The 27,611-nt window shown below is 44.1% G+C and overlaps 2 protein-coding genes across 14 annotated transcripts in view; both read left to right on the top strand.

Annotated features, from left to right (window-relative positions):
* The window catches only part of DDI2 (DNA damage inducible 1 homolog 2), a 43,630-nt gene extending 28,618 nt beyond the window's left edge, over window positions 1-15,012 (top strand). For 2 of the 11 annotated variants that reach the window (XM_067016899.1, XM_059066426.2), the window contains 4 exons: window positions 1,019-1,208; window positions 3,553-3,615; window positions 6,099-7,631; window positions 12,771-14,435. In XM_067016899.1, coding sequence (XP_066873000.1) covers window positions 1,019-1,208; window positions 3,553-3,569 — 207 coding nt within the window. In that variant the 3' untranslated portion in view covers window positions 3,570-3,615; window positions 6,099-7,631; window positions 12,771-14,435. Of the gene's footprint in view, window positions 1-1,018; window positions 1,209-3,552; window positions 3,616-4,436; window positions 4,526-6,098; window positions 14,436-14,526 lie in introns of those variants that run through there. The other 9 variants (XM_059066393.2, XM_059066404.2, XM_067016874.1 and 6 more) reach the window with 8 other exon arrangements.
* An 8,475-nt stretch (window positions 15,013-23,487) lies between these two features.
* Window positions 23,488-27,611, top strand: part of PLEKHM2 (pleckstrin homology and RUN domain containing M2) — a 40,425-nt gene continuing 36,301 nt past the window's right edge. Inside the window, exons 1-2 of one of the 3 annotated variants that reach the window (XM_067016818.1) lie at window positions 23,532-23,615; window positions 25,457-26,088. Coding sequence is in view for 2 of the 3 variants with exons in the window: in XM_059066367.2 (XP_058922350.1) it covers window positions 23,556-23,615 (60 nt within the window). In the remaining variant the exon portion in view is untranslated. Of the gene's footprint in view, window positions 23,616-25,456; window positions 26,089-27,611 lie in introns of all 3 variants that reach the window. The other 2 variants (XM_059066367.2, XM_067016798.1) reach the window with 2 other exon arrangements.

The following is a 27,611-nucleotide window of genomic DNA, read 5'->3' as shown; positions in this document are numbered from 1 at the left end:
TAATCTTTCCCTATTTATTTATTTATCACTATTTTTAAGTCATGGTATAGACTAGCAGTCTCCAGCTTTATGGATTCAAAATATATGTGTGTAACTGTCCTATATTAAGTAATTATAAAAATGTACTGAAAAAGAGGATAGCATAAGTATGAAATACAGAATACTTTCATAGAGCTCGTCTTGTCCATATATCACTTTTGAGACCATTGGCATAGACTTTAAATATAAGCTGTACTTTATACACTAAGAAAAAAGCAAAAATGTAGACCTATAGAAATGGTATGTCTCAGTTTTAGTTTTTAAAAAGTCACTGATATGTTTCTAAAAGGTGTGGCTGCTGATTATGTCTTGCAGTTTTCCAAATTTTGTACAATGAATATGCATTGCATTTGAATTCAGACATGAACAGTTGCCGTGTTTGACAAAGAAGTGTAAACTGTATCCCATAAATATCATTCTGCTATACAATTTAAATATTAAAAAAGATTCTAGGGCTTCCCTGGTGGCGCAGTGGTTAAGAATCCGCCTGCCAATTCAGGGGACACGGGTTCGAGCCCTGGTCTGGGAAGATCCCACATGCCGTGGAGTAACTAAGCCCGTGTGCCACAGCTACTGAGCCTGCGCTCTAGAGCCCTCGCGCCACAACTACTGAGCCCACGTGCCACAACTACTGGAGCCTGTGCTCCGCAACAAGAGAAGCCACTGCAATGAGAAGCCCATGCACCGCAATGAAGAGTAGCCCCTGCCTGCCGCAACTAGAGAAAGTCAGTGCGCAGCAACGAAGACCCAATGCAGCCAAAAACAAATAAGTAAATTAAATAAATTTTTAATATATAGATATAGATTCTAAATTAACAATGTCACATAGCTTAAAGTTTAAATACTTTTAGATAAAATTGGTTTTTTGAGCCATCTCTGTCAGTGTTGCTCTTTGTGAATAGAGTTTTAAATTCAAGAGCATAATTTTCCTGCATTGTGTTCTATCTGCTATCATCGGTGTTTGGTTTCTTTTTCTAAGTGTTCCATTGACCTCAAGAAAAATGTACTCGTGATCGGCACCACAGGCTCAAAGACCACCTTCCTTCCTGAGGGGGAGTTACCAGAGTGTGCCCGGTTGGCATATGGGGCCGGGCGAGAGGAAGTACGGCCAGAGGAGATTGCAGACCAAGAATTAGCAGAAGCCCTTCAAAAATCTGTAGAGGATGCAGGTATTTGGAGTGGCCAAGCTCTTAAATAATACTCGTTACTGATGGGTGAGCGAGGGAAGTTGGAGCTTCAGAGGGGAATAGGGACCTTTCCAGTCGTAATCAGTCTCATCATCCTGTTGTAGGTATGTTCCTTGTCTTCTTACTGCCTCCTCCCATCTCTAAATACAGTACAAAAAACTCCCGTGTTTCAGTAGCTCCAGAAGTAGCAATCCATTGCTGTGTGCAAGATAGAGTGGGGAGTTCTTTGCTTAGGCACATTTTGGTAGGATTCCTAAAGAATCTTGTCTTTTTTTTTTCTTGAAGAAAATTATAACAGTAAGCAGAAACTTCCTTTTGAGTTCAACATTTCCTGGAAATTTTCTTGTTCTTTTCTTAGGCCCATTTATTTTGGAGGATGACATTGTGTCTGTGACTAAGCAGCACTAAGCTTTTTAGTATCTACTGAAAGTGCTGCCACCGAAATGAAGCTACCTAATACTTTTTTTCCCTAAGTCTCAGTTGTTGTAGCTTTTTTTTTTTTGGTGGTACGTGGGCCTCACTGCTGTGGCCTCTCCCGTTGCGGAGCACAGGCTCCGGACGCGCAGGCTCAGCGGCCATGGCTCACAGCCGCTCCGCGGCACGTGGGATCTTCTGGACCGGGGCACGAACCCGTGTCCCCTGCATCGGCAGACGGATTCTCAACCACTGCGCCACCAGGGAAGCCCAGTAGCTTCTTTAATTCTAAAGATTAAACCAAGTTTTCCGGGTGAAATGGAGGGACACAGTTATGCCAAAATCCCACTTCTGTGGATAAATTTTCCCCATCTGTTACAGAACAGTGACTCTGGAATATATTTTCTAGAAGCTAAAGAGAATTAACTTATAAGTTTGAGTTATTTTAAAGTCTTGAGCTGTAATTCTTCATTAGTGACTAATATCACACATTGCATTTGCTGATGTAGTAAAATGTATTAGAGCTACAAGTTCAGGGAATAGCTTTCTCCTAAGGACAAAAAAGATAAGAGCTTTCACAATATGCAGCCAGAGTTTTGCCCATGTGTGTATCACCGGAGGACATCCGGTGGTCTAGCCTTGAGACTCGAGAGTATGCGTGAGCAGCGGAAGCCGTCTGCAGGCTGGCGGCTTTGTTCAGAATCTTCTCCGCCACCACCTTTTGGCTCAGCTTTACACACGGAGTGCGGTTTGGGTGGTGATTTAAGTATGCGGTGGGAAGGGGAGAGTTTTGAACAACCAGACAGAGAAAGACTAACTGAATCGTTTTAACCTTACCCTCAAGGCAAGCTTGAATGAGTTTGACGTATCTACTTCGAAGGTTTTTCTTTTGTTCTGTTTTGTGTTGTTTAGTAACTTGTCAGCTTAGTCATAATACTGTACATTAATAAAATGAAGATATGTTCTCATTTTGTGAAAAACCTCTATTGTTCCCCACCACAGTTTTGGTGCTTTTACTTGAGAAACACTAGCTGACGGTAGCAGTGCTTTATAACCTACTAACAGTTACCCTCTTTGAATAATTACTTTTAATAAAAAGCTGAAGAGATTAAAATAGAAACCACAGATGTTTTCAGCCATAGTGAAGGGGTGTACCAGTTTTAAAGGATTAAAAGGAAGTGGCTCCTTACCCATGTGACCTTTTGTTACTGACAGTGTATGGCTTGCGCTACGTTTTGTAATGTTTAAATAGTGAGATAATTCTTCAACGTGAGATTCTATTTGTTTGGAGCATCAGCTTCCCACTATTATCAAAATCACCTCCCTCTAGACATAGTAGGTGAACGTATTTTTTGCTAAAAACTCTTTGGTAGATACTCTATAGCACAATATCTTTATCTTTTCTGTTGATTAAAAAATAATTCAAAAAAGTAATAATTCAGAGTATTTTAATAACTAAAGAAGGTAAGCCAGGATAAGTAATCAGGTTTGGTTTGTTTTTCTTCTAAAAATAAATCTCACCTGAAAAAGAAATTTTGAAAGTTTCTATAACCTGTGTTCACTCACCTTTACTCCATAAGATTTCCATATCATGTAATTCTGTCTATGGACCTACTTTTCTTCACCTATTTCACATGTTTGCCCATGAATTCTCTGTGTAGGTGTGTAAAATTAGTTTCTTTCCAAGTTCTGTTGAAAATCTGTTGAAGTTGACACATTGCTTTATGTATTGTGAGAGAATTAAAGCAACCAGCAAATCTTTTTGATGTCCAAACTACAGGAACATTCCCCCACTTTGACTCTACCAGTTCCTGATCTTAAAGATGGCAAAGGAATGGAGACTGTAACCCTGCATGCTGTGTGGTTTGCATTGTTAACCCAAGTTTGCTTGTCTGTTTCCTAATTCACACAGAGCGTCAGAAGCCATGATGCATGTAGTGTGTGTGTACTGCAGCTGGAGTGGGCCCCAGACCAGGTATTTATAGACACCACGTTAAGCCTTCCACCCAGTCATCGTCTGTGGTCTGAAAGACTTTGTATCCGCAGCAGTTGTAGAATTCAGCTTCTGTCATTCACCATTTCACTTTGTTTAATCTGATTACAACTAGCCTGTATGTGTATTTGTATGTTGGCATACATACATATGGAAGCATGGTTTCCTATTTAAAATTTTATCAGTCATTAGAACAGTTCAAGGGGGGAAAAAAATCCCAGCGAAAACAAATGACCATTGTGAATATCAAATCAAGAATATTAGCATCACAGCACTTCGTCGTTGGAGATGACTGTGTTATTAGGGATTTTGTAAGCGCCCTTTCTTCTGGAAAACTGAAAGTGTACTTTTCACATTACTGCCCACAACTACCAGCATTATAGAGGGGCTGAAATGTTCATTCTGTTGAAGAAGAAATGGAAATAGGCCAGGTGACTTGGCCAGGGTCACAGAGTCAATAACATAGGCAGGACTGAAGTTTAATCTTCGAACAAGGGCTGAAACTTTGCTTTTCCCTCTGTCCCTAGCCTGGCAGTTTTCCACAGGAGGCTCTCTGCTGCCGTATCCCTGTAGTGCAGATAAGATAAGTGTCAGCCTGAGTGCACTGACTGATGTATTAAAAGAAGGAAAAGTGGTCTTTTTAGACTCTCAACCTAGGACTTTATAGGGGTTTGCAGGCTGGTTGTAATTAGATATATAGCATTTAATTGCTTCTTTCTTTCACTTTCCTGGTAAGGATGGGTGAAAAGCAGCCATCTTTAATTATTAATGTCCGTTGTCCTCACCCTCTCCTCCTGTCCTGTAGGACTGACCCAGTCCTCCCCTACATTTAGGACTTAGGCCAGTGAGACTGACCATCTCAGCCACAGGAGGACTATGTGCTGCTTTCATAGTGAGTACGGAGTACATTGAGGTCATGTTCACCTTCGCCTCCCCCGGCTGTTAAAACTGACGTACCGTTGCCAGAAGGCCCTTACCTTTGCCCACCTCTGTGCTGCTAAGAACATGGATATTTCACTGCAGTGCATCTTTGTGTTCTCATTAACTCAAAATTGAACCTCTTTCAGAGTCAGCCTTAGAGATTGATAAATAAAACTAATAACTGTGTTTCTAGACTCTAATGAATATAGTTTGCACTGAGATATATGCTGTTTTCCTGTTTATCCCTAAACTATAAGATTATTTCACAAGAAGTCAGTAACTTCCTGACATAGTGCTTTATCTTTTCAAGCTGTTAACCTATGTTGGATTAGAATGCTTTAGAGCCTTTTGAATCATAACTGCATTGATTCATGACTTCTTAAGGTACAGTCAACATGAAGCATTTGAGTTGCATCTGTCCTAATAGTTTGTATTGTGATGTCATTTTTGTTACCAGCCTTTGACTTTTAGTTAAAGATCTTGTAATAATTGCATAGAGGTAAATTTTTAATTGGATTAGTGGCAAAAGGAGAGTTGGAACTGATGTTTAATGACATCATGATGTTTACACTGAGGTGTGGTATTTAATCCTTCCATTTTTTATGAGTGGTCAGTAAGTTGCAGTGGATCTAAATTGTTACCGCTTATTGGAAAATTTATGAACTATATCCCTCCACTGCCCTCCCCTGCCCACATTTCCCTTTCCTTAAAGTACTTAAATATTCTTACTTAGTTGTTAATGTGATAAAGTAACTGACAATCCTTTTAAAAGTTGCATTATTTGGTAAGATAATAATTGGGATTTAATCTGTTTGATCTTTAGCGCTTTTTTTTTGTTCTGAGTCAAACTCACATAGTTTTGGGGAATGTTTGGATAGAAATACATAGAACGTTTGCTTCTCTGTCTTCTGAAGGTCCCTGAGTAGTATCACATTCTTACTTCTCTTTATAATCCCTGCTCTGTCCCAGATATGCCTGGTTTAGACTTCTCAGTGTTCACATTTGACACTCGGAAAGTGAACTGGCACGAGAATCATTCTAGTACTGAAATGCTCGAGATTGTATTGTGCTTTTAAGAATCACCTGAGGAACTTACTGAAAATACAAATTCCTGGGCTTATCCCAAGGATGGTATCCAGAATCTGCATGCTTAGGAAACATCCCAGGTGATTTTAGGGCAAGTGATAGAGAGAACACACTTGGAGAAACTATTCTAGAGTTCTGAACCCACTGAGAATAAAGATACATAAATGTCCTGCAGTCTTGAGCACTAACTCAGCCCTTATGTGGTACTTAAATAAAAATATTGAATCACAGTACACATATTTTGTTAAGAACATGCCTACCTCTTATCCTGATGCTATGATGTTAAATTGTCCACCACGATGAGAATGGTTCTTGTACAAAGTCTATAAATATAAGACAAACCCAAGTTTAAGGACCTGATTTTGTTCTGTCCTGCTTAGATTTGTGTTCTCTGATAATTTAGTGGACTTTGTAACCTGCTAATTAATCTTTTTTCCTTTCACTGTTGTTCTATATAGAGAGAAGCGGTAAAGAAACTACCTCACTGGGAATGTCATCATTACCAACTTCAGATGGATTTAGCCATCAAGCCCATCCTTCAGGACAGAGTCCTGAGATTGGCAGTCCTTCCAGTCTTGCTCACTCTGTCTCTGCTTCAGTCTGCCCTGTTGAGCCCAGCGACCCAGACAGCATCGAACCTAAAGCTCTGAAGGCTCTGAAGGCTTCAGCTGAATCCCAGGTAACCTCTGAAAAGAAAGAACACCTTCCTCTACAGGATCTTTCTGATTGTGCTTCTTCAGCAGACAGTGCTCCAGCAGACCAGAGTCCAGCTACGCCTTTGCAGAATTCACTCGAAGAAGCCATTGTTGCAGATAATCTAGAGAAATCTGCTGAAAGAAGCACCCAGGGCCTCACATCTCATCTCCACACAAGACGGGAAGTTAGTTTACCTGTCACTAGGATGCAAGAACCACAGAGGCTTAAAGGTGAAAGGGGTTGGCATCCAGAATATCGGGACCCGAGTCAAGCGAGTGGCCTTCAGCAGCATGAAGAGCCAAGGGATGAACAGCCTGAGGTTATACAGCAGAATGTTCCACATGACCAAGAACATCTTTGTAACACAGGGGACCTTGAACTTCTTGGAGAAAGGCAACAGGATCAACAAAGAGGTATTGGTTCGGAAGCTACAATGAAAGGAGACAGGCTACAGCAGACTGTGGACCTTTCAGGTACAGAGAAAAATATTCTACCTTCAGGATGCTTTGGCTACTCAAGTTCAGAAACACTTATGGAAGTAGATATAGTTGAACAGTCCCTAGTTGCTGTGCTTAATTCAGCAGGTGGTCAGAATACCAATGTCAAGAACGTCGGTGCATCTGACCTCACCTTAGATAATCCCTTGATGGAAGTAGAAACATCAAAATGTAACCCTTCCTCTGAAATTTTGAGTAATTCCATTTCCACTCAGGATTTACAGCTTCCAGAAAGCAATGTCGAAATGTCTGGAACAAGTAAAGAATACGGGAATTGCCCCTCCTCTTTAGTAAGTCTCTGTGGCAGTTGTCAGCCATCCGTAGAGTCCACAGAGGAATCTTGCTCATCCGTAACGGCAGCCTTGAAGGAACTTCATGAACTTTTGGTCGTTAGTAGTAAACCAGCTTCAGAAAACACATCGGAAGAAGTTATCTGTCAATCAGAGACAGTAACTGAGGGCCAAACAGGTATTAAGGACCTTTCTGAGAGATGGACCCAAAATGAGCATCTAACAGCTACCCAGAGTGAACACTGTTCACAGGTCTCCTTTCATCAGGCCATATCTGTAACAGTGAAGACAGAAGAATTAACGTACACTTCAACTGACGCCGGAGTAGAAGATGTAGAAAATATTAACTTCAGGGGTCCAGGTGATGGCGTATTGACCGATAAGGAAGGCGTCCCCAAGTCTAAGGAGTCCATAAAGGAGAGCAGTTCTGTCACTGCAGCCTCAGCTGAAACGTCCAATCAACTACATTGCACCTTTGGTGTAGAAATTTCACCCAGACTTCTAGCAGGTGAGGAGGATGCACTCAGTCAGACTTCTCAGCAAACTGAGTCCTTGTCATCCAGTTTCATATTGGTTAAAGATTTGGGTCAGGGCACACAGAATCCAGTGACAGACAGGCCTGAGACTAGAGAAAATGTCTGTTCTGAAGCTGCAGGGCCACTTCTAGAATTTGTACCACCTACCAGCCATCCATCATCAAGTCCCTCCTTTCTTGCACCATTAATTTTTCCTGCTGCGGACATTGACCGGATTCTCCGTGCCGGCTTTACTTTGCAGGAAGCTCTTGGGGCTTTGCATCAAGTTGGTGGAAATGCAGACCTTGCACTTCTTGTTTTGCTAGCAAAGAACATTGTAGTTCCTACATAACCATGAAAAAGTGGGCTAGACCATACTCCATTCCCTTTTAAAAAAAGCTATATATCTACACATACACATACACATACACACTCACCACATATACAGCATATGTAGAAACCTGCGAGCAGAATGTTGAGCCAGATTTTTTTTTTTAAGATTTTTTTCGGCCAAAGTAACTTATGATCTCTTGTCTGATGCATTTGTCTATTCTGTTTGTTAAAATTTGGGCCTTTTTAAATGTATTGGCAGTATGTGCATACAGAAGCTTTTTATTAACATTAAGATGATGTATTCTGGAATAAAATTGGTGGTTTTGTGTATAGCATACCATTTTAGAATGAGAGTGAATGCTTTAAGAAGCAGAAGCCGTGAGAAATCCCACCACCCATGCAGCGAAAAACAGATCAACTTCATAATTTGGCTGTGTCTGTGCTGTAGGCAAGGTATGGCTGGTTGACTCAATTTTTGGTTTACAAATTTGATTACATGGTTTGTTGTTTGGAATCATACTTAGTGCTTTATGTATTATGATTCGTCAGTTGTAACAGGAGATTGAAGAAGTATCTCCTAGAGTGGCATGTTTTTATTCGTGTGGTTAGGATTTGACACTTTAATGGGATGAGTTGGGAGGGTTTAAAACTTGGGCTGCTTTGAACATCACAGGCTGCTGCATGGATTGCCAGATATCTTGGGTGGGATACTGTTGAGGGAATTAACATTAGAGCGAATCATGGTGCTACCCAGATTTTTTTAAAAAGGAAGAAAAAAACTGTAATTCCATTTGCAGATGTCATGGTGATGTTTCAAGAACTGTGAGTGAAAATTAAGGGCCTAAACACTGGAATTAACTAGTGACTGGGTTTGGTAGCATCTCACTGATCACATCTCAGCCCTTAATGACTAACGATGAACTTACGTTCAGCTAGTGGGTTGATTGCCAGCAGTTTATTTCCTTTCCAAACTCATCTTCTTCTAGGAGTTTCTTCTAAAGCTCAGTTTGAGCTGTGATCTGAGTGAAATAGTCAAGTGTGATAAATAACCTTGTCACTGGTTTATCTTGGTACTTGGAATGGTCAGTGTATTTGGTGAGTGTCTTTCATGGCAGTGGAAACAGTAATTGGAGTTTCTGACTCAAGTGGCCTTGATAGAGTTTTCCATCCCTTTCTTTCCTCAGGAGTTTCTTTTTTTAAGCAAGATTCGTCATATTTGTGTTTACACGTGTCAAGTTAGAGTGGGGCATAGTATATAGATGTATTTATTGTGGCCTTTTTTTATATGAGGACTAGCCCTTGGAAGTCATTGTCCTGTGGGCCCCACTGTGCAATAATTCTACTGGGTAGATTTTAGATACTTTTTTTCGTGGAAAATAAACCCCCTTATGTACCTAGCAGGAATCTGAAATCTTGGTTTTATTGAAGAGAATTTTGAGAATGATAATTCCCTATTCCAGGTTATAATTTGCAATGTGTTTGAAACAGAAGCTTCAAAAGGGTGATTGGTGAACTTTTTAAGTGATTTTTGTCTAAAGTCTTACTCTCTTTAAAATAAAAGCTTATTCTTTCTGTCAAAATTCACGTCATTGAGCACAATCAAAACGGAGGCTCATATCTCAGGAGTTTTAAAATTTTTGATTTGGGGGCACTTAGACATTTCTTTTACCCTATTCCATGTTCTTTCTTTTAGCTGTGAGGTTTGTATGTGTGTTAGGAGCCTGAGTGCTATGATGGAAAGTTGCATAGATTCCTCATGACCCTCTGAAGTTAGGGAATGGTTGACAGAAAGAGTTGTAGTTTACTGTGTTCAGAACAAGTTAGCCAGGTTGTCTTTAAAGTGTTCTTTTCGACAATCATGTGCTGTAGATCCTTTTGCCTGCCCTACACCAAAGATGTAAGATGCACTAGGAACCTGCTTATAGGATTTCTGTCAACTGACTCGTAGAGCTGTGACTGTAATTAAGTAGTGGTGCTATGATTGAAGCAAAATGTAGTAGCAATGCAATGGGCCCCTGATTCGCGGTATGGGTATGCTTAGGAATTTATTCTAAGCTTATAAATCTTTAGGGTCACAAAGTGGGGTGAGTGTAGAGTTACAAAGTGGGGTGAGTCTATGACAGTAGACTCCTCCAAAAAGGCCTTCTGTATGAAGATGGGCCTCAGAGTTTTCTGTACTAGCAGTCCCTCTGACTACTGTTCAGAGGCTTGGCCACTGAATTTTCACAGTGTGGAGATTTGGGAGTCAGTCCCAGGTGGGATATAGAATATCAGTCTGGAAAAGGTTTCATTACGATAGCTTTTATTGTATGTATCTGTATATTTATTTCTAGGAGAAAATTGGATAGGCCTATCGTTGTACATGTATTCTTATTAGGAATACTTGGAGCTTAACCCACTTGCCAAATATGCTTGTCCTTTTTCATCATTTATCTTTCAACTTATAATTGCTCTTGATTCTTTAAATCTTCCCGTCCATCGTTTGTATGAAAGTAAAGTTGTTGACGTTGTCAAGATTTTGAATCATTTTTAAATTTAGCAGTTGTAAAACACAAAAGGAATTCAGGAACACGACACTAGTGAACCTTCATTTTCAATTTTTATTCGAAGTGCAGAAATTAGAGATTAACTTCTCCAAGAACAAGATAAAATCATTGTGAACTCCTCTGGTTGCCAACAGAACTGATAATGGCCAGCCATAACCAGCGATGGGCTGCTTTACTGGATAGCTCCTTTGCCATAACCGGTAATGGACAGCCTTGTGGTCAGCACGTACCTCCAAGGATGGTATCTGTTTATTCACCAGAGAGGAGAAGATTGACCTATATGACTTCTGCAGTTTCCCCTTAGTCGGTTCCTGTGTATAAGAACGTGCTTGGTAACCAGACAGCTATACCTAGGCTGTAGATGTTGCCGTTGCAGCTGGTAAGAATTATTTCCACTCGTACCTCTTTAGGCATCCAGACATCAGCCAGTAGCCTTCATCCCACAGTTTGGGCTTCAGCCGTTAACATATAAAGATTACCAGTTGCAAAGGGAACTACATAGATGGTGAGTGTGTATGTAAACTGTTCTGCCTTGCAGCCTACAGAACTTTCCAGAGCTCCTTGTCTCCATATATACTGAAGGGAGACACACACCTTGTATTTTTTCCCAGAGCATTTCTCCAGTAAGAGACTTACATGGAAAGATATATGAGACTTTGTGTCACTGATTCTGTGATAACCAGCTAAGGTAGAATCTGCCTGTTTTTCCCTTAGCACAGCTTACTATCCCTAGTAAAAGCCATAAAAATTTAGTTGGTTTAACCCTCAGTTCATGTGTATATATACATGTGTGATAGACAGATATCCTACAGTTAATTTTACATAGATTAAAAAGCAAACAATTTTTATATTTACAGATGTAGTCTTCAGTTACGGTGGCTTTTATGTATATAAAAAACAGCCTTGCAAGTAACTGGCCAGAAGAGTTGCAGTACATTCTGATTTCCTTTTCCTATCTCTTTGCCACCTGCAGAGAGTATAAGCAGGATAATTGACCTGCTGCATATTTCAAACTTGTTATCAGAGGTAACATATCATAAGAGAAGCTAACAGGATTATGCATTCTCTAGCACAGATACCAAAAAGCCAAATATCTCCTTTGAATTTGGTGACTTTGTAGTCCACGGCTGAACTGGAAAGAGACAGAGTTCTCAAGAGTTCCCTTCCGAGAAGATGAATGTTAACTTAGTTCTGTAAAATAAAAATAGCTTTCTTTTTGAAAGATTTAAAAATGCCAATTCTTGTTAAAGTAAATTCAAAGCGTGTCCTTGAGAACCAGAAATGTACAATCATGGCTCAAATTCTCTACCTTTGCGGTCCCTCGGTAGATGTTACTAGGAGTTCATTGAGTTAAATCAAAGAACTTAGGGGAGGAACCTTTGATATGCTTGATTTTCTCTTGTGCCTTAGTTTCTCCAAATAGCGGAGGCATCGAACTTGGGTGGGAAATGAAAGTGGAAGGAGCCGGGGCAGCAGGGAAGTCTGAAAACGGCTCTCCTGGCGATCGGCACGCGTGGAGTGCTCCTAAGGCTCACCTTTATCGTTGGTTGAGAATTATCCTGCGCCAAATCATTAGATTTCCCCAGGTAGAAGGATTATGACATGGCTTTTTTGTATCAGGTATACCCCCCAAAAATGGTTTCTAAGTGTTTATTGTGTTCTTTGTTGCACTGTCAGTATTGTGGTGAAGGCAGAGCAAAAGTTCAAGAAAATCTTATATTACAGGAAACGTTTACTCTCTTGAAGGCTATGCAGTTTGAATCTTAGGAATATGAGTTCACTATTCATGCAGACATTAAGTGCCTGTGTGCCAGGTACTGGTGAGCACTTGCGGATACAGGAGTGACTAAAACAGACTGGAAGCTGCCCTTGTGAAGCTTTCAGTCTAGTAAAGAGACACGAAACAAATTTTAGCGTCAAGTGCAAGATCTATTTTTGCCTATTAGCATCATTTATGTTAAAAGTCATACTAGGATGATTTGGTTTAAATTCAGAGAAAACTGGGAAGATCAGGCTCAAAATGGAATTAGGTGCTGTGAACCTAAAACTGCTCTAAAAAAATATTTTTAAAAAAGTGGAATCGGAGAAACCAACAGAAGATGTTCTGACATTTGGTAGAAACACTTGAAGAGATCAAGGATTCAGAAATCAATGTATACTGTTGGTGGCGGGGGAATTGGGCAGGATAGAAGTGCGAGTAAGTGGAAGATGACCTAATATGCACCAGTGACAGTCAACTTTTCCTTCCATCAGGACCTCCTTCCAATGCAGGGTAGAAATACGGAGTGTGCTGCAGCATCCTTCCCACTCCCCCTCCGAGCACGGCTGCTCTGGAATACTAACCATCTGGGCCAACAGGACTTAGCGGAGGATTCTGGAGGATTTGCTGTTTTAAAGCAGCTGAGTGCAAGATGTGAAAATAGGAGTCAAGAGCAGAAAATGTAGCAAGCAGTGGTTCGGGGACTGGATGGTGGGCAAAATTTATTTACAAGAAGATTCAAGGCTCCACCAAATGTTTCTACAGGACAGCTCCATCAAAAGGACATTCTTTAACCCATTATTTAAAACATCACCGTGTATGTAGTAATCCTGAAGGATACAGGTAGAATTTCTGGACCTTAACCGCTAGCGACTTCTGAGGTTTACAGTTAGAAAACTCTCACAGGTTTGTCTGTTATGTATTGGTGATTGGTAATCTCGACCCTCTGGGGGCTGTGAAAGGTGAGAGGTTGTAGCAGATAAGTTTCCGAGCGCAATCTTAGGGAATGAAAGCTACAGAGAAAATGGTGCAAGGGCCCTAGGAGTTAGAGGATATTTCTTTTACCTAAAAAAAGTTAAGCAAACTACAGAAGACTTGCGGTGGGGGTGTGGAATACAAAATTAGAATAATTTTTACAGAATTATATTTCTTTGAATACATACCATAGGAAGGTTTTCATTAGCTGACTTGGGGAAGGGGCATGCTGATGTATTTTTTTCCTGGGAAGATGCATGACTAATAAGAAATTATTTTGTTTACCATGAGTTTGTTTTACATACAACTTTGAATGATGCATCAGTGACCTAAAGAAAGGTAGGCCTCTTATAATCTCCTATCAGAGGCAGTCACATCAGTTTGTTTCTAGACTCCTTTGGGCTGATGTTACCTGATGCTAACCAGACTTCTTTTTCTTTCCCTGAAGGCCCCGCAGCTTTGCGTTTATGCTTCCCATCTGAGACCTTTCCCTCTGAATGATGATAATTCCATTCTCTAGTCTCCTGATCATCCTTTTGAAATAGTTCTGGTGATATACTCAGATCAATGTATTTGCTTTTTTTTTTTTTTTTTTACTATGTGCTTACAATGAACATTGACTTGCCCATTTTTATGCAAAATTTTATTTCCATGGCACGTTGGGCTAATGGGCTTTGCACTCAAGTAAGGTTTGTTTACCAGTTGTGTAGCCACATTTGGCAAATTTTAGCAAATAGAAATCCCTCTTTTCCCTTTTGTTCTTGCAATTGTACTTCTGTTGCTTTCCTGATTTTTCTTTAAGCTTTGAGACTACTGCATCTTACAAGAACAACTAGGCTGATTGGCAAAATAGCCTTGCCAATCAGTAGCTCTTTTACTCCCATAACGCTTTGGTTTTGAGAGTTGGGAAAACTCTGAGAACTTAAGGGAACCAAACTCAGGAATCCCACAGTTGGTTGCATTGTGCCATTGGTTTAGGGGCTAGACATATAGGACCTGTCTGCAGCTGAGTGAACTAGATGCATTTGGGTTTGAGTTTTTGTCAGATACTGAAATGTAAGTCAGCCCTAAGTAATCAGAACACTTTATTTTATTTTTCTTTTTTTTTTTTAATAGGAACTTTCTGAAGAAAAAGTGATGTGTAAAACATTTGATATTTAAGACAATAAAGTTTTTATCATAAACTCTTGTTTGATCAGTTTCTTTTAAATTGAGATGGTTGGTTACTTTTGTCCTTGTCTCTGTCTCCCTGCCCTTTAAATAACTTATACCCAGGCACTGTGACTTGTGGCCATGAACCTAAACGCCAGAAGAAGTGGGCATCTCCCAAGCCATCAGTCACCTCCAGATAAACACTGCAGGAGGACATGGCCGTCCGCTGATGTGAAATGTCTGCATTTGGTGACTGCACAAGCAGTGGACGCACAGCAATAGAAACAGCACTGGTGACAGGGTGTTGTGGTTCAGACTAGTCTCTAGAGCTAGGCTGCTCGGGTTTGAATTCCAGCTTTGCCACTTGCTAGCTGTGTGACTTTGGGTAACTTCCCTAAACTTTCTGTGCTTCAATTTCCCTATCTGTAAAATGGGGGGGGACTATTGGGGTGGTCGTAGGGGGTTGTGAGTAAGTTGGAAACACCCTGGGTGTTAACTAGTGTGGAGTTACTGCTTTCTGCATGAGTTTGTGCTGTGGGGCCTCTATTTGAAAGGATTTCCAATGTACATGGATCAGCTTGTATATGCAGGGAGTAGTTTGAACAAATCCCCCCCCCCCCCCCCCCCCGTGTTCTGTTATCTTTCCTTGCCTATATAAAAAGAATGCTGAGAGCAAAGCCTACTTCTAGTTGGAGGTAAGAAGTACTAATTATTTTGCCATTGTTCAGATCTCAGTCTTTCGATAATCAGTTCACTTGAAATGAGATTTCTAGTACTTGATAGAGTGGTAGGAAATTGTGAGACATTAGCTATCGGTGGAAAGAATTCCGGGTCCTTGGCACAGAGAAAGGGGAATTCACTGCATCTTTATTTTAAAAAAAAAAGGTTTAAAAAGTATCAGGGAAATAAATGCATTGGGGAATTTATGGCAGGAATCTATGTTACAGCTTGGAGGAGGAAAATTTAAGAAAAGGGTAGGATATACATTTAAAAATAGAAATACAGAGAAATGGGAAAAAAGTGTTCAAAAAAGAACATAGTTCTAAATTTCAGAATGTGAATTAAGCAGAACATATTGCCATCTTACATAAAAGCGCTAAACTGTCACCAGATACTGCTACCCTGTTCAGAACTATTAGTGTTCTAATGGGATTAACCAACTAACTATACTAGTCCTTATCTATGGATTTTTGTCCTAAAAAAAAAAAAAAAAAAATTAGAGCTAGGGTGGCTTGGTTCCTCCTAGAAAGTTACTAAAAGCCAACATTTTCCCTGTTCGACTCCAGATACCTGAAGTTGAAGTTCTTGACTCCTTTCTTTCACGAGTACATCAACCCATCCTAAATCCTGTTGACTCCACTTCAAAATATATTCAAAATCTGATCCTTTATAGAACCGTGGTCAAGGCACCATCGCCTCTTACCTGGGTTATCGCATTAAGTCTCCCTGCTCCTGCCCTTGTCTACATAATGTTCTAAGCACAACAGCCAGCATGATTCTGTTAAATCCGATCACACCTCTCCTTTAAACCCCTCAGTGGGCCCCCATCTCACTCAGGGTGAAAGCCAGAGCCCTTATAATACCTGCAAGGGCCCTGTGTACCCGTCTGCCTTCACCTCCTGCCTGCCTCCCCCTCACTCACTAAGCCACCCTGAGCTCCATATTCCTTGAGTTTGCCATGCTCCCTCTCTTCAAAGCCTTTGTATTTGCTATTTCCTTGGTCTGGAATGTTCTTTTCCCCGAACAGCTTCATGGGTTTATCTTTCACTTCCTTTAGGTCTTTACTCAAATACCACCTCAGTAAGGCCTTCTCTGTCTACTTTATCTTTGTCACTTCCCTTCATTTTTCTGCTTAACACCTACACTACCTACCATATCTGCATTTCACTTCTGTCTTTTATGTATCTTTCTCCCCCATTAAAATGTAAGCTCCATGAGAGTAGGGATTTACGTCTCCTTTTCACTGCTATCTCCCAGTGCTTAGAACTTTGCCTTGTGCATGGTAGGCCCTCAGATATGTACTGAAGTAATAAATCTGTGAACAGCGTTATGCTTCCACAGTTTATCATCTCAAAGGCCTTTAAGTAGAGTGACAAACTGCCTGAAACCCAGCCAGGTCACTGAGGTCAGTTTTCAGGTTTAGGGATTCTGCCCCAGGATGACTGTTGACCTTGAGTTTAATGTGGATTTTAAAAGACAGATGACAAAGAATTCCCTGGCTGTCCAGTGGTTAAGAGTCGGCACTCTCACTGCTGTGGGCCTGGGTTCAATCGCTGGTCGGAGAATTAAGATCCCGCAAGCTGTGTGGTGCGGCCAAAAAATAATTTTTTTTTAATAAAAAGTTTTTAAAAGGCGGATGACATTCTGAGGTTAGTAAGTTTGCAGGCTTCCATGTGAGCTAGTACTTTTTATCAGACCCACATCTAAGACTAATCTGGACATTGGCAAACAGCACCTCTCTGCTAATGGTTATACAGACTTGGGCCATAATTCCTCATCCATTGTCTTCCTAGAATAGAAAAGGCCCAAATCAGATGTAAAGAGAAGCAGCCTTATATTTGGCTCTAGTTCTCCTTCTGTGCTTTTACTTCGAAGGCCAGCTAAAAATTTTTCCTATTGAATTAAAAATTAATCAGGGACTTCCCTGGTGGCACAGTGGTTAAGAATCCGCCTGCCAATGCAGGAGACACGGGTTCGAGCCCTGGTCCAGGAAGATGCTACATGGGGTGGAGCAACTAAGCCCGTGCACCACAACTACTAAGCCTGTGCTCTGGAGCCGGTGAGCCACAACTACTGAGCCCACACGCCGCAACTACTGAAGCCCGCGCGCCTAGAGCCCATACTCCGCAACAAGAGGAGCCACCGCAATGAGAAGCCCACGCACAGCAAAGTAGCCCCCGCTCGCCGCAACTAGGGAAAGCCTGCCGCAGCAACGAAGACCCAACGCAGCCAAAAAATAAATAAATTTATTTTTTTTTAAATTAATCAGAAGATACCACTCAATAAACATTGAGTATCATGTGCCAGACACTGAGTTGGTGCTGTGAATGCAGCATTGCATGAACTAAGCAAAGGTGCATATTCCCATGAAGCTTAGGTTCTAGCAGTCTCTTTGAAGACTGACAACAGACAAGAAAATGCAGATAGTAATACATTCTACAATGAAAATTTAGTAGGCCGGCGTGCTATAAGGGATTAGAGGCTACTTAAATGTGGAGTAATGAAGGAGAAAGGTCTTCTGAGAAGCTACCATTTAAACTGAGACCTGGCTGGCTAGGCTCCTGCCAGGTAAGAATTTGGGGTGCACTGTGTTAGGCTAGGCTGAGGGAACAAAGAGGCCAAAAAGTTCACTAATTTATTACAAAGTTTTTATCTTGCCTATGCTATATAGTCCAAGACGAGTGTTCCTGGTTGATAGATCTCCTCCAGGCAGTATTCAGGGAACCAGGCTCTTCTCATTTTGTAAGTCTGATATCCCCTTTGCTTCATCCTGCCTGGTGGGAGAGGAGCCAGCATGGAGCAGGGATACCCACTGGTTTAACAGTCCAGCCTGGAAGTGGATCACTTTACTTCTGTTCACATGCCACTGGCGAGAACGTGATAATGTAGCCAGGCCTGCTGCAAAGAAGGCTGGGAAATGCAGTCTAGCACTGCCTGGCTACAGTGCTGTCACTGTGGAGCGAGCAGATTTTGGTGAACGGCTAGAGGCTTCTGCCTCTAGAGCTTTCCCAGCAGAGGCCCTCAGATGCGAACACACAAGCTTGTTTAAGAAACAGAAGGTTGGTGGGAGCTGGCACACACCAGCGGACAGATTAGGAGATGACTCGGGTGGAGAGGCTGAACCAGATCAGCTCTGGCCTCGGAGGCCAGGGAAGAGTTTGGATGTCATTCTAAATGCTCTGACAGGAAGTTGTTGGAGACTTTGAAGCAGGGAGGTTGAATGATATCCCAGTTTTCACCAACCCATCTTGCTGGCTGGACAATAAGGAGGAAGGAACTGGATGTTCAACACTTTTTTTTTTGGCCGTGCCTCACGTCTTGAGGGATCTTTGTTCCCCAACCAGGGACAAAAGCCAGGCCCATGGCAGTGAAAACACTGAGTCCTAACGTTGCTGGCCCACCAGGGAATTCCCAGATGTTCAACATTTTAAAATAAAATCCCCTAGATTAAAGCTACCTTGTTTTGGTTTCCGCAGTCCTGGAGTTACAGATTGTCGGCACTTGCAGGTGCTGGAGTTAAGGTGTGGGAACCTGGACCATTGCTGTTTGTACAATCAGCCCCACCTCCCTCCCCTTCTCAGATGGAGAGCAGCTTCACAAGGCCGATGGCCAAGGAAATACTTGCTCCCTCCTCTGGAGCTATAAATATATTTGCTTTGAGTTGGGGGAAGGGGAGGAATTAGTCTCTTAAACCATCTTCCACTTCCAGTTATCTTTTTTTTTGGCTGCGTTGGCTCTTTGTTGCTGCGCCTGGGCTTTTTCTAGCTGTGGCGAGTGGGAGCTAGTCTCCATTGCGGTGCACGGGCTTCTCATTGCGGTGGCTTGTCTTTGTTGCAGAGCAGGGGCTCTAGGCACGTGGGCTTCGGTTGTGGCAGCACTAGGGCTCAGTAGCTGTGGCTCACGGGCTCTAGAGCACAAGCTCAGTAGTTAGGGCGCACAGGCTTAGTTGCTCCGCGGCATGTAGGATCTTCCCGGACCAGGGCTCGAACCCGTGTCCTCTGCATCGGCAGGCGGATTCTTAACCACTGCGCCACCAGGGAAGTCCTCCAATTATCTTTTAGAATGAAGTTGCTGGAATTTGTTCTTATTTATTTTCCTCTCTGTGGCAGTACACACCTTTGGAAAGAAGAGTAGAGGAGAGCTGGTGGGCCAGGTCTGTGGTAGTTTTACGACCTTACCTGCCTTCCCTACTTCTTCCTTCATCTGATGGTGATCAGCCGTAGGAGACTTAGGTGCAGACAATATTTTTTTAAAAAAAGAAAAAATTAAAATTAAAAAAAATAATAATAATAAAATAAAATTTAAAAAAAAAAGAAAGTTCATTTTTCCTGTGTCAGTGGTTTGGAAGCTAAGACAGATTTGTCCGAGGCCCTAGAGTGACTCAGTCGAGGCTCTTGATGCCTCAGAGTCTCATGCACTTTCCACATGATCAGCAAAGTCTTGTGCAATAAATGCATAGGTTTCAATTTTGAACTTAATGACTCCCAATACCCAGATTGATGGGCACTCTGTTTTTTTCTCTTTCTTTTCCTTGTTTGTTTATTTATTTATTTGTTGTCTGTGTTGGTTCTTTGGTGCTGCGTGCAGGCTTTCTCTAGTTGCGGTGAGCGGGGGCTACTCTTCATTGCGGTGCAAGGACTTCTCACTGCGGTGGCTTCTCCTGTTTCAGAGCACGGGCTCTAGGCTCACGGGCTTCAGTAGTTGCAGCACGCAGGCTCAGTAGTTGTGGCTCGCAGGCTCTAGAGTGCAGGCTCAGTAGTTTCGGCACACGGGCTTAGTTGCTCCACAGCATGTGGGATCTTCCCGGACCAGGGCTCGAACCCGTGTCCCCTGCATTGGCAGGCGGATTCTTAACCACTGCGCCACCAGGGAAGTCCTGTCTTTTTCTTGTTTTTGATAGGTGGGGATGGATTCCATATTTGAGCTCTGGGCCTGGGGCAATTATCTGCACATGAACACACACACTGGGCCCCCTCCCCTTCCCTGCAAGAAGTCTTGTGAGACTAAAATATACCTCACTTCTCCCACCCACTCACATGCCTATGCAAACCTTAGGAATTTGCTAGGTAGTGAGACCATAAGTTCCTCCTGAATGTTGTAAAAAGTTGAATCTGACCACCCCCCAATGCATGAAGATAGAAACAACATGGCAGAAATGCCACCATCTTGCATCACACCTGTTAATCACAAGTGATAATAACACCTGTTGAAGCTGTCTTGTGCCCAAGCCATTTATAGGAAGGTGGTGACCAGCAGAAGAAGCTGCCCAGGAGATGGCTTGCTATTAACAGCAGGGAGGAATCGCGAAGCTAGTTTGTTTCACTTTGGGTTGAATGGATTCTCAGAGCTGGAGTTGCATCAGGTAAGTTGGGGCCTGTAGGCACCCTGTCTGGGTGGAGTGGGAAGGGAGTGCACCAAAGCTGTTAGACCAACCGGTCATTCAAGCCAGCTTTCCTCCTGCTTGCCACAAACACCTTTGGACACCAGGCTATTTCTTTCCGAATTCGAAGTAATGTGTCCTTTGCCTTCAGCCTTTTCTCTACCTGTCCAGTGACTGCAGCCTCAATGCCCACCTGTCCTCTGCCCTCTGCCTGGCTCCACAGAGGCTATCTCCTATTTTCCTGAACTCAGTAATATTATTATTTTTTAAATTATTTATTTTGGCTGCGCCTGGTCTTAGTTGCAGCATGTGGGCTTCTTAGTCGTGGCATGCAGGCTTCTTAGTTGAGGCATGCGGACTCTTAGTTGCGGCATGCATGTGGGATCTAGTTCCCTGACCAGGGATTGAACCCGGGCCCCCTGCATTGGGAGCGTGGAGTCTTACCCACTGGACCACCAGGGAAGTCCCCTGAACTCAGTATTATTAAGAAAATACCCTGGGGACCTCCCTGGTGGCAAAGTGGATAAGACTCTGCACTCCCAATGCAGGGGGCCTGGGTTCGATCCCTCGTCAGGGAACTAGATCCCACATGCATTCTGCAACTAAGGAGCCTGCCTGCCACAACTAAGACCTGGTGCAACCAAATAAATAAATATTTATTTATTTAAAAAAATAAAAAAGAAAATACCCTGGGTTTAGGGATTTTTCCCTAAAGAGTTAGACCAAGTCCCTATAGGGTCACCTCTTAGAATAGTACGAAGAAATGTAAAGGGATCCTTGGCTCAGAAAAGGGTACAAATTGTTTCTGGGCTTCACAATTTGCTGTATGATTTTAGGCAAATTACCCTCACCCCTCAGTTTATCCATGGGTACAAGAATTGTTATTTGAGTGTTTTTTTTTTTTAATATTTATTTATGTGACTGAGCCGGCTCTTTAGTTACGGCACGTGGGCTCTTAGTTGCACCATGCGAGATCTAGTTCCCTGACCAGGGATCGAACCCAGAGCCCCTGCATTGGGAGCATGGAGTCTTAACCAATGGACCATCAGGGAAGTCCCAAGAACTGTTATTTGAGGATACATTAGACAAATGTATGGAAAGCACTTAGTTCAGTTCATGGCACATAGTCAATACTCAACACATCATTATCATCATCGTTGGTACTAAGAACTCTTGCCCTTGATTCTGATCCTGGGTGGTAATAGAATGGAGCAACCTGTTTCTCCTTCCTTTTCCTGACACATACTTTTGTCCCCTTTTCCAGTCACATAAAAACAAAAAATAACTACTACCATCTTGAGTCTTTCCTGGGAAACTGAGGGATGGGGAGGTATCTTTCTGACGTGTATAAGGTGGGGTCCATCTAGGATAAGCTGTACAATCGGTGTTTCAGATCAGTGCTGGGGTGACTGGGTCTGGGAGGCTGAGGGAAGGGTAGCCTGAGCAGAGAAGAGGAGAAACTGGGGAGCTATAGCTGAGAATTGGGGTATCTTTTTTTAAATAAATTTTATTTATTTACTTATTTATGGCTGCATTGGGTCTTTGTTGCTGTGCATGGGCTTTCTCTAGTTGCGAAGAGCGGGGGCACCTCTTCGTTGCAGACCACAGGCTCTAGGCACGCGGGCTTCAGTAGTTGCAGTGTGTGGGCTTCTCACCGCAGTGTTTTTTCTTGCTGCAGAGCACGGGCTCTAGGCACATGGGCTTCAGTAGTTGTGGCACGTGGGCTCAGTAGTTGTGGCGCATGGGCTTAGTTGCTCTGCGGCATATGTTTGAGCCCCAGCCAGGGCTCAAACCCGTGTCCCTTGCATTGGCAGGCGGATTCTTAACCACTGCGCCACCAGGGAAGCCCAGAATTGGGGTATCTTAAGAATAAAAAGGATGATGATCATTTTACAATATATACATATATTGAATCGTGTAATGCACCTGAAACTAATATATTATAGACTATATCTCAACTTTTAAAAAGCAGAAAAAAATAAATACAATGATATATATTGACAAAAAAAAAAAAAAAAAGGAATAGAAAGGAGAGACTAATGGATGTATCAGGAATATACTTATTTGGGAACCAAATGAGTAAGTGAGCCAGGTAGGAGACTGAGAACTTTAAGTTATAAGTGGCTTCAAAACATGGTGAAATTTGGGGAGAGTGCTGTGTGGGGAGAAGGGGAATTGTTACGGTGGGTTTCAGGGCTGAGGCAGTGGGGTGCCCTCAGGATATGTGGACCAGCTGAAGAAATGGGATCAGGGTGAGAATTGGCAGGGGCATCAGAACTGAAGATGAAGGTGAGGCGAAGAAGGTGTGTTTTGGAGGTGGGGAGGGGTACCGAGGACACGGAGTGACCTGAAAGTTTGGGACCGGTGAGGGTGGGGAACCGAGGAGTTGAGTGGCCGGGTCCTCTGGGCTGGTGAGGGCCAGGCTGGCCGGTGGGGACCAGTCGGCCGGGGTCTGTGGGCAGCTCCGGGAGGGGGTCTCTGCGCTGCCAGAAGCCAAGGGGCCTGAGAGCCGGAGTCTGAGCGTTGAGGGATCTCGGGGACCTCGGGGCTAAGGAAGGGGACGCTACCGATGGAGTCTGGGCCGTGGGGATCTCGGGGAGACGAGGTATCCAGATCCCTGGGGTCCGAGGGGGCCTCCGGGGGCCCCGAGCAGAGCGGAGGAGGGCCTCCAGGGTCTCTAAGAAAGGCCGGGGCACCTGGGTCTGAGGGCCGACGGCGTCTCCGGGCTCCCGGCTCTACGGGCGCGGGCGCGGGCGCGGCGCCGGCGTCCCGGCCCGACCGCCGGCCTTGGCGCCGCCCCGCCTGACATCAGTTCCTGCCGCCGCCGCCGCCGCGCACAGCCCGCGGCCTCCTTCCCCGCCGGCCGCGCTCCGGAGCCGCCGGGCCGCGGCGGAGCGAGGGGCCGGGCGAGGCGAGGGCCGGGCGGCGGGCGCCGGGCCCCGCGGCCGGCACGACGGAGCCCCCGTACGGCCGGCGGCAGCGGTTGCTGGCGGCCCCGGGGCCCCGGCGCGGAAAGCGGCGGCGGCGGGGCGGCGGCGGAGGCGGCGGCGCCATGGAGCCGCGGGAGGTGAAGGACCGGATCCTGGAGAACATCTCGCTGTCGGTGAAGAAGGTGAGCGCGGCCTGCCCTCCCCGGCCCGGGCCCCGAGGCCAAGCCGGCCCGCCCTGTCCGGGCCCCCGACCCCATCCAGCGCCCCCTTCTTCCCCCGGGTCGTTCGCGCGGGCCGGGGTCCCTCCTGTCACCGGGGCTCGGGACACCGCCCTTACCCTCCGCGACCCCGAGGACGAGGAGCTGCCGGGAGCCCCGGGATTTAGGAGGGGAAGCCCGGCGGCTCACGTGAGCGCCGCTGCCTCCGAGCTATTTTTAAAAAACAAAGTTGAGGTCAGCATCCTGGGAGCTTCTACAAGTCAGGCCCGGGGGCCCTGAGTTACTTAGAGGGGCCGCCACCCGCCAGGACCCCCCACTCTGGGGGTAGCAGCAGAAAAGCTCTGGGAGGGCCCCACCTGCAGAGCATCCCCTGGGCGGCATCGCTACATCCTCGATCTCCCGTGTTTGCATCTCGGGAGTGGCAGTCTGGGTGAAGGCCTTGATAAGCAGCTTCCAGGCTTCCCAGTTCTGGGTGACACTGCCTCTGGTCTTGGGAAGTTCCTTGAAAAATCTTGCCCAAGGATGGCCGTTTTGAAGAGGCTTATTTCAGAGCTTTGATTGAGAACCTAAAGTACCTTGCATTTTGGACAGTGACCTGTGGAACATGGTGACACTACGGTGTATGGGGCTCCTTGCAGTAGAGACCAATGTCCCAATTCCAGGTAGAGAAACAATATGACCTATTAAGGGCATGTAACTATATGTGTGAAGGAGTCAGCTTATCTGAGGAAGGGTCCCAGATAAGGGACAAAAGGTAGAATTCATATTCACTTAAAACCAAACCAGAATTGATAATCATTTGAGGAATACTGTTGGAATGTTTTCCTAATTTGAATTCCTAGTTCACCCGATAGTCTCCGAAACTACGAGATGGTGGTGGAGTCAGGGATGACTTGATGGGTAGGAGGAGGCCCATCAGATTGGTTTAATTACTTCAACAGACCAAAGTGAAGAGAAATCATTAAATCAACCCTTATATATGTTTTTTTAAATATTTATTTATTTATTTATTTACTTATTTATTTTGGCTGTGCCGGGTCCCAGTTGCGGCACACAGGATCTTCCTTGCAGCATGTGGACTCCTTAGTTGTGGCATGAACTCTTAGTTTCGGCATGCATGCCGGATCTAGTACCCAACCAGGGATCGAACCCGAACCCCCCCTTCATTGGAAGCGTGGAATTCTACCCACTGGAACACCAGGGAAGTCCCAAATCAACACTTGTATTTAAATAACCGTGTTTTGGTTCGAGCCCTGGTCTGGGAAGATCCCGCATGCTGCAGAGCTTGAGCCACAACTACTGAGCCTGTGCATCTGAAGCCTGTGCTCCACAACAAGAGAGGCTGCGATAGTGAGAGGCCTGCGCACCGTGATGCAGAGTGGCCCCCGCTTGCCACAACTAGAGAAAGCCCTCGCACAGAAACGAAGACCCAACACAGCCAAAAATAAATAAATAAATTAATTAATTAATTAATAGCCGTGCTTTCCCCCACTTAAATTCCTCAAAAGCAACATAGGCAAGCAATTTTACCTTTCATAAAGATCAGTGTGGCATAAAAAGAAAAGTCGATTCAAAATGTGCTCTCACTAAAAGGTTCCCCTAAAAGTGCAACTAAAAGCACATTGCAAACATCCAACGAAAGTTTTATTTAGTTTTCCTGAGCTTTGCTAATGCAAAAGCTGATGCAAAGCATTAGCTTTGCTAATGCTTACTCAAGGAGTGGAGGATGAGCAAATACTTTGTTTAAAAGCAATCCAGGGACTTCCCTGGTGGTGCAGTGGTTAAGAATCTGCCTGTCAATGCAGGGGACATGAGTTCAAGCCCTGGTCCGGGAAGATCCCACATGCCACGGAGCAACTAAGCCCGTGTGCCACAACTGCTGAGCCTGAGATCTAGAGGCTGTGAGCCACAACTACTGAGTCCGCATTGCCACAACTACTGAGCCCGCATGCCACAACTACTGAAGCCCACACACCTAGAGCTGTGCTCCTCAACAAGAGAAGCCACCGCAGCGAGAAGCCCACGCACTGCAACGAGGAGTAGCCACTGCTCGCCGCAACTAGAGAAAGCCCGTTCACAGCAATGAAGACCAAACGCAGCCAAAAAAAAATAGATAAATAAATAAATTTTAAAAATAAATAAATAAATAAGCAATCCATCTTTGGTAATGGAAGACAAAGGAAGACTGCTGACCTTTCTAATCCAATCTGGGCTGGTTATGGCTTCATGTAGGCCTCGTGTGTTATCTTTAAATTTCCAACTTATAAATAAATGAGGAAAGTCCGGGTAGAAAGGGGGTGGACACGTGTGTAAGCACGAATCTTTTGAGGGCAGAGAGCCACTCTGTGAACCAGCCTGCCATTTATGAAGGAGTTGGGTGTGCTTGACAAGATGCCTATCATTGGATGCGTTTGGACAAGCAAGGGTGCATCAGAAGGTATGTCGCTCACTAGAAACTGGAAACCCATCCGCGGGTGAATCACAAGAGGCGTGACTAGCGTCGTGGATAAGAACATGGGTTCTGGAGTCTGGTGGCCTGGATAGAATCCCTGCCCTGCCAATGAATAACCCTGTAACCTTGGGTAGGTTCCTTACCCTCTCCATGCCTCAGTTTTCTCATCTGTAAAGCAGGGATGAAATTAGTGTTGTTGTGAAGATTTGATGAGAGTGTGTACGTACAGTGTTTAGCGTGGTGCTTAACCCAGTCTTAGTAAGCTGTCCTAGTCTGTCTGGGCTGCTGTAACAGACCACGATAGACTGGGTGGCTTGTAAACAACATACATTTATTTGTCACAGTTCTGGAGGCTGGAAGCCTGAAAACACTGAGTCCCGGCATGGTTGGGTTCTGGTGAGGGCTCTGTTTCGGGCTGGGTTGCAGACTGCTGACTTCTCCCTGTGTCCTCACATGGGGGGGAGGGGGGAAGGAGCTCTCCTGGGTCTCTCTTTTTTTTTTTTTTTTGTGGTACGCGGGCCTCTCACTGTTGTGGCTCCCGACACGCAGGCTCAGCGGCCATTGGCTCACGGGCCCAGCGGCTCCGTGGCATGTGGGATCTTCCCAGACCGGGACATGAACCCGTGTCCGCTGCATTGGCAGGGGGACTCTCAACCACTGCGCCACCAGGGAAGCCCCACTGGGTCTCTTTTATAAGAGAATTAATCCCATTCATTAGGGCTCCACCCTCATGACATAATCACCTCCCAAAGGCCCCACCTCCTAACACCATCACACTGGGGGTTAAGATCTCAATATGTGAACCTGTAGGGGGACACAAACATTCCATCTATAGCATAAGTGGTCGCCTTTTCTGTTTGTTTGTGGCCGAGCCATTTCCTCCCTTTCACAAGGTCTGAAGATGGCTAGCGACCTTACCACCTAGACATTGCTAAATACCATTTGGCCTTGTTACCCACTTCCTTTGTCTGTTGCGTTTCAGAGAACTATTTTATGATTCTGGCGTATGAAGGGCATTTGGTTTTCTGAGTCAGAGTATCTGCTTCTAATAGGAATCGGTTCAGCTACAGCAGCTTTGAGGGCTAGCCGGCTTGGGGTCGGATTTGACCTTGAACATCAATCCCTCCTAAATTTGTTATATGGCACCTTGAGAGTTGCTTCGCCTTTTTCATCCATCCTACCACTAGTAAAATGGTCTAACCGATCCTTTTATAAGGACGTTGCACGAAGAAAATGAGGTGTGATTTCTGCAAAAAAAAAAAAAAGATCCATGTGTGTTAGCTATGTTTGCAAAGGGTATTTGAGAACTTTTTACTGAAATAGAATATACCTACAGAAAATAGAATATACCTACAGAAAATAGCATATACCTACAGAAAATAGAATATACCTACACTCCTAAATGTAGAGCTGAGTGAGTTCTCACAAAGTGAGCACATCCACATAATCCAGCACCTAGAGCAAGAAATGAACACAGCCATCATCCCAGAAACTACACACCCCCAAGT

This window comes from Kogia breviceps, chromosome 1 (genome assembly GCF_026419965.1).
Source record: "Kogia breviceps isolate mKogBre1 chromosome 1, mKogBre1 haplotype 1, whole genome shotgun sequence".
Lineage (NCBI taxonomy): Eukaryota > Metazoa > Chordata > Mammalia > Artiodactyla > Physeteridae > Kogia > Kogia breviceps.
Note: the sequence above shows the minus strand (reverse complement) of the source record. Positions and strands in the feature narration are given on the sequence as shown.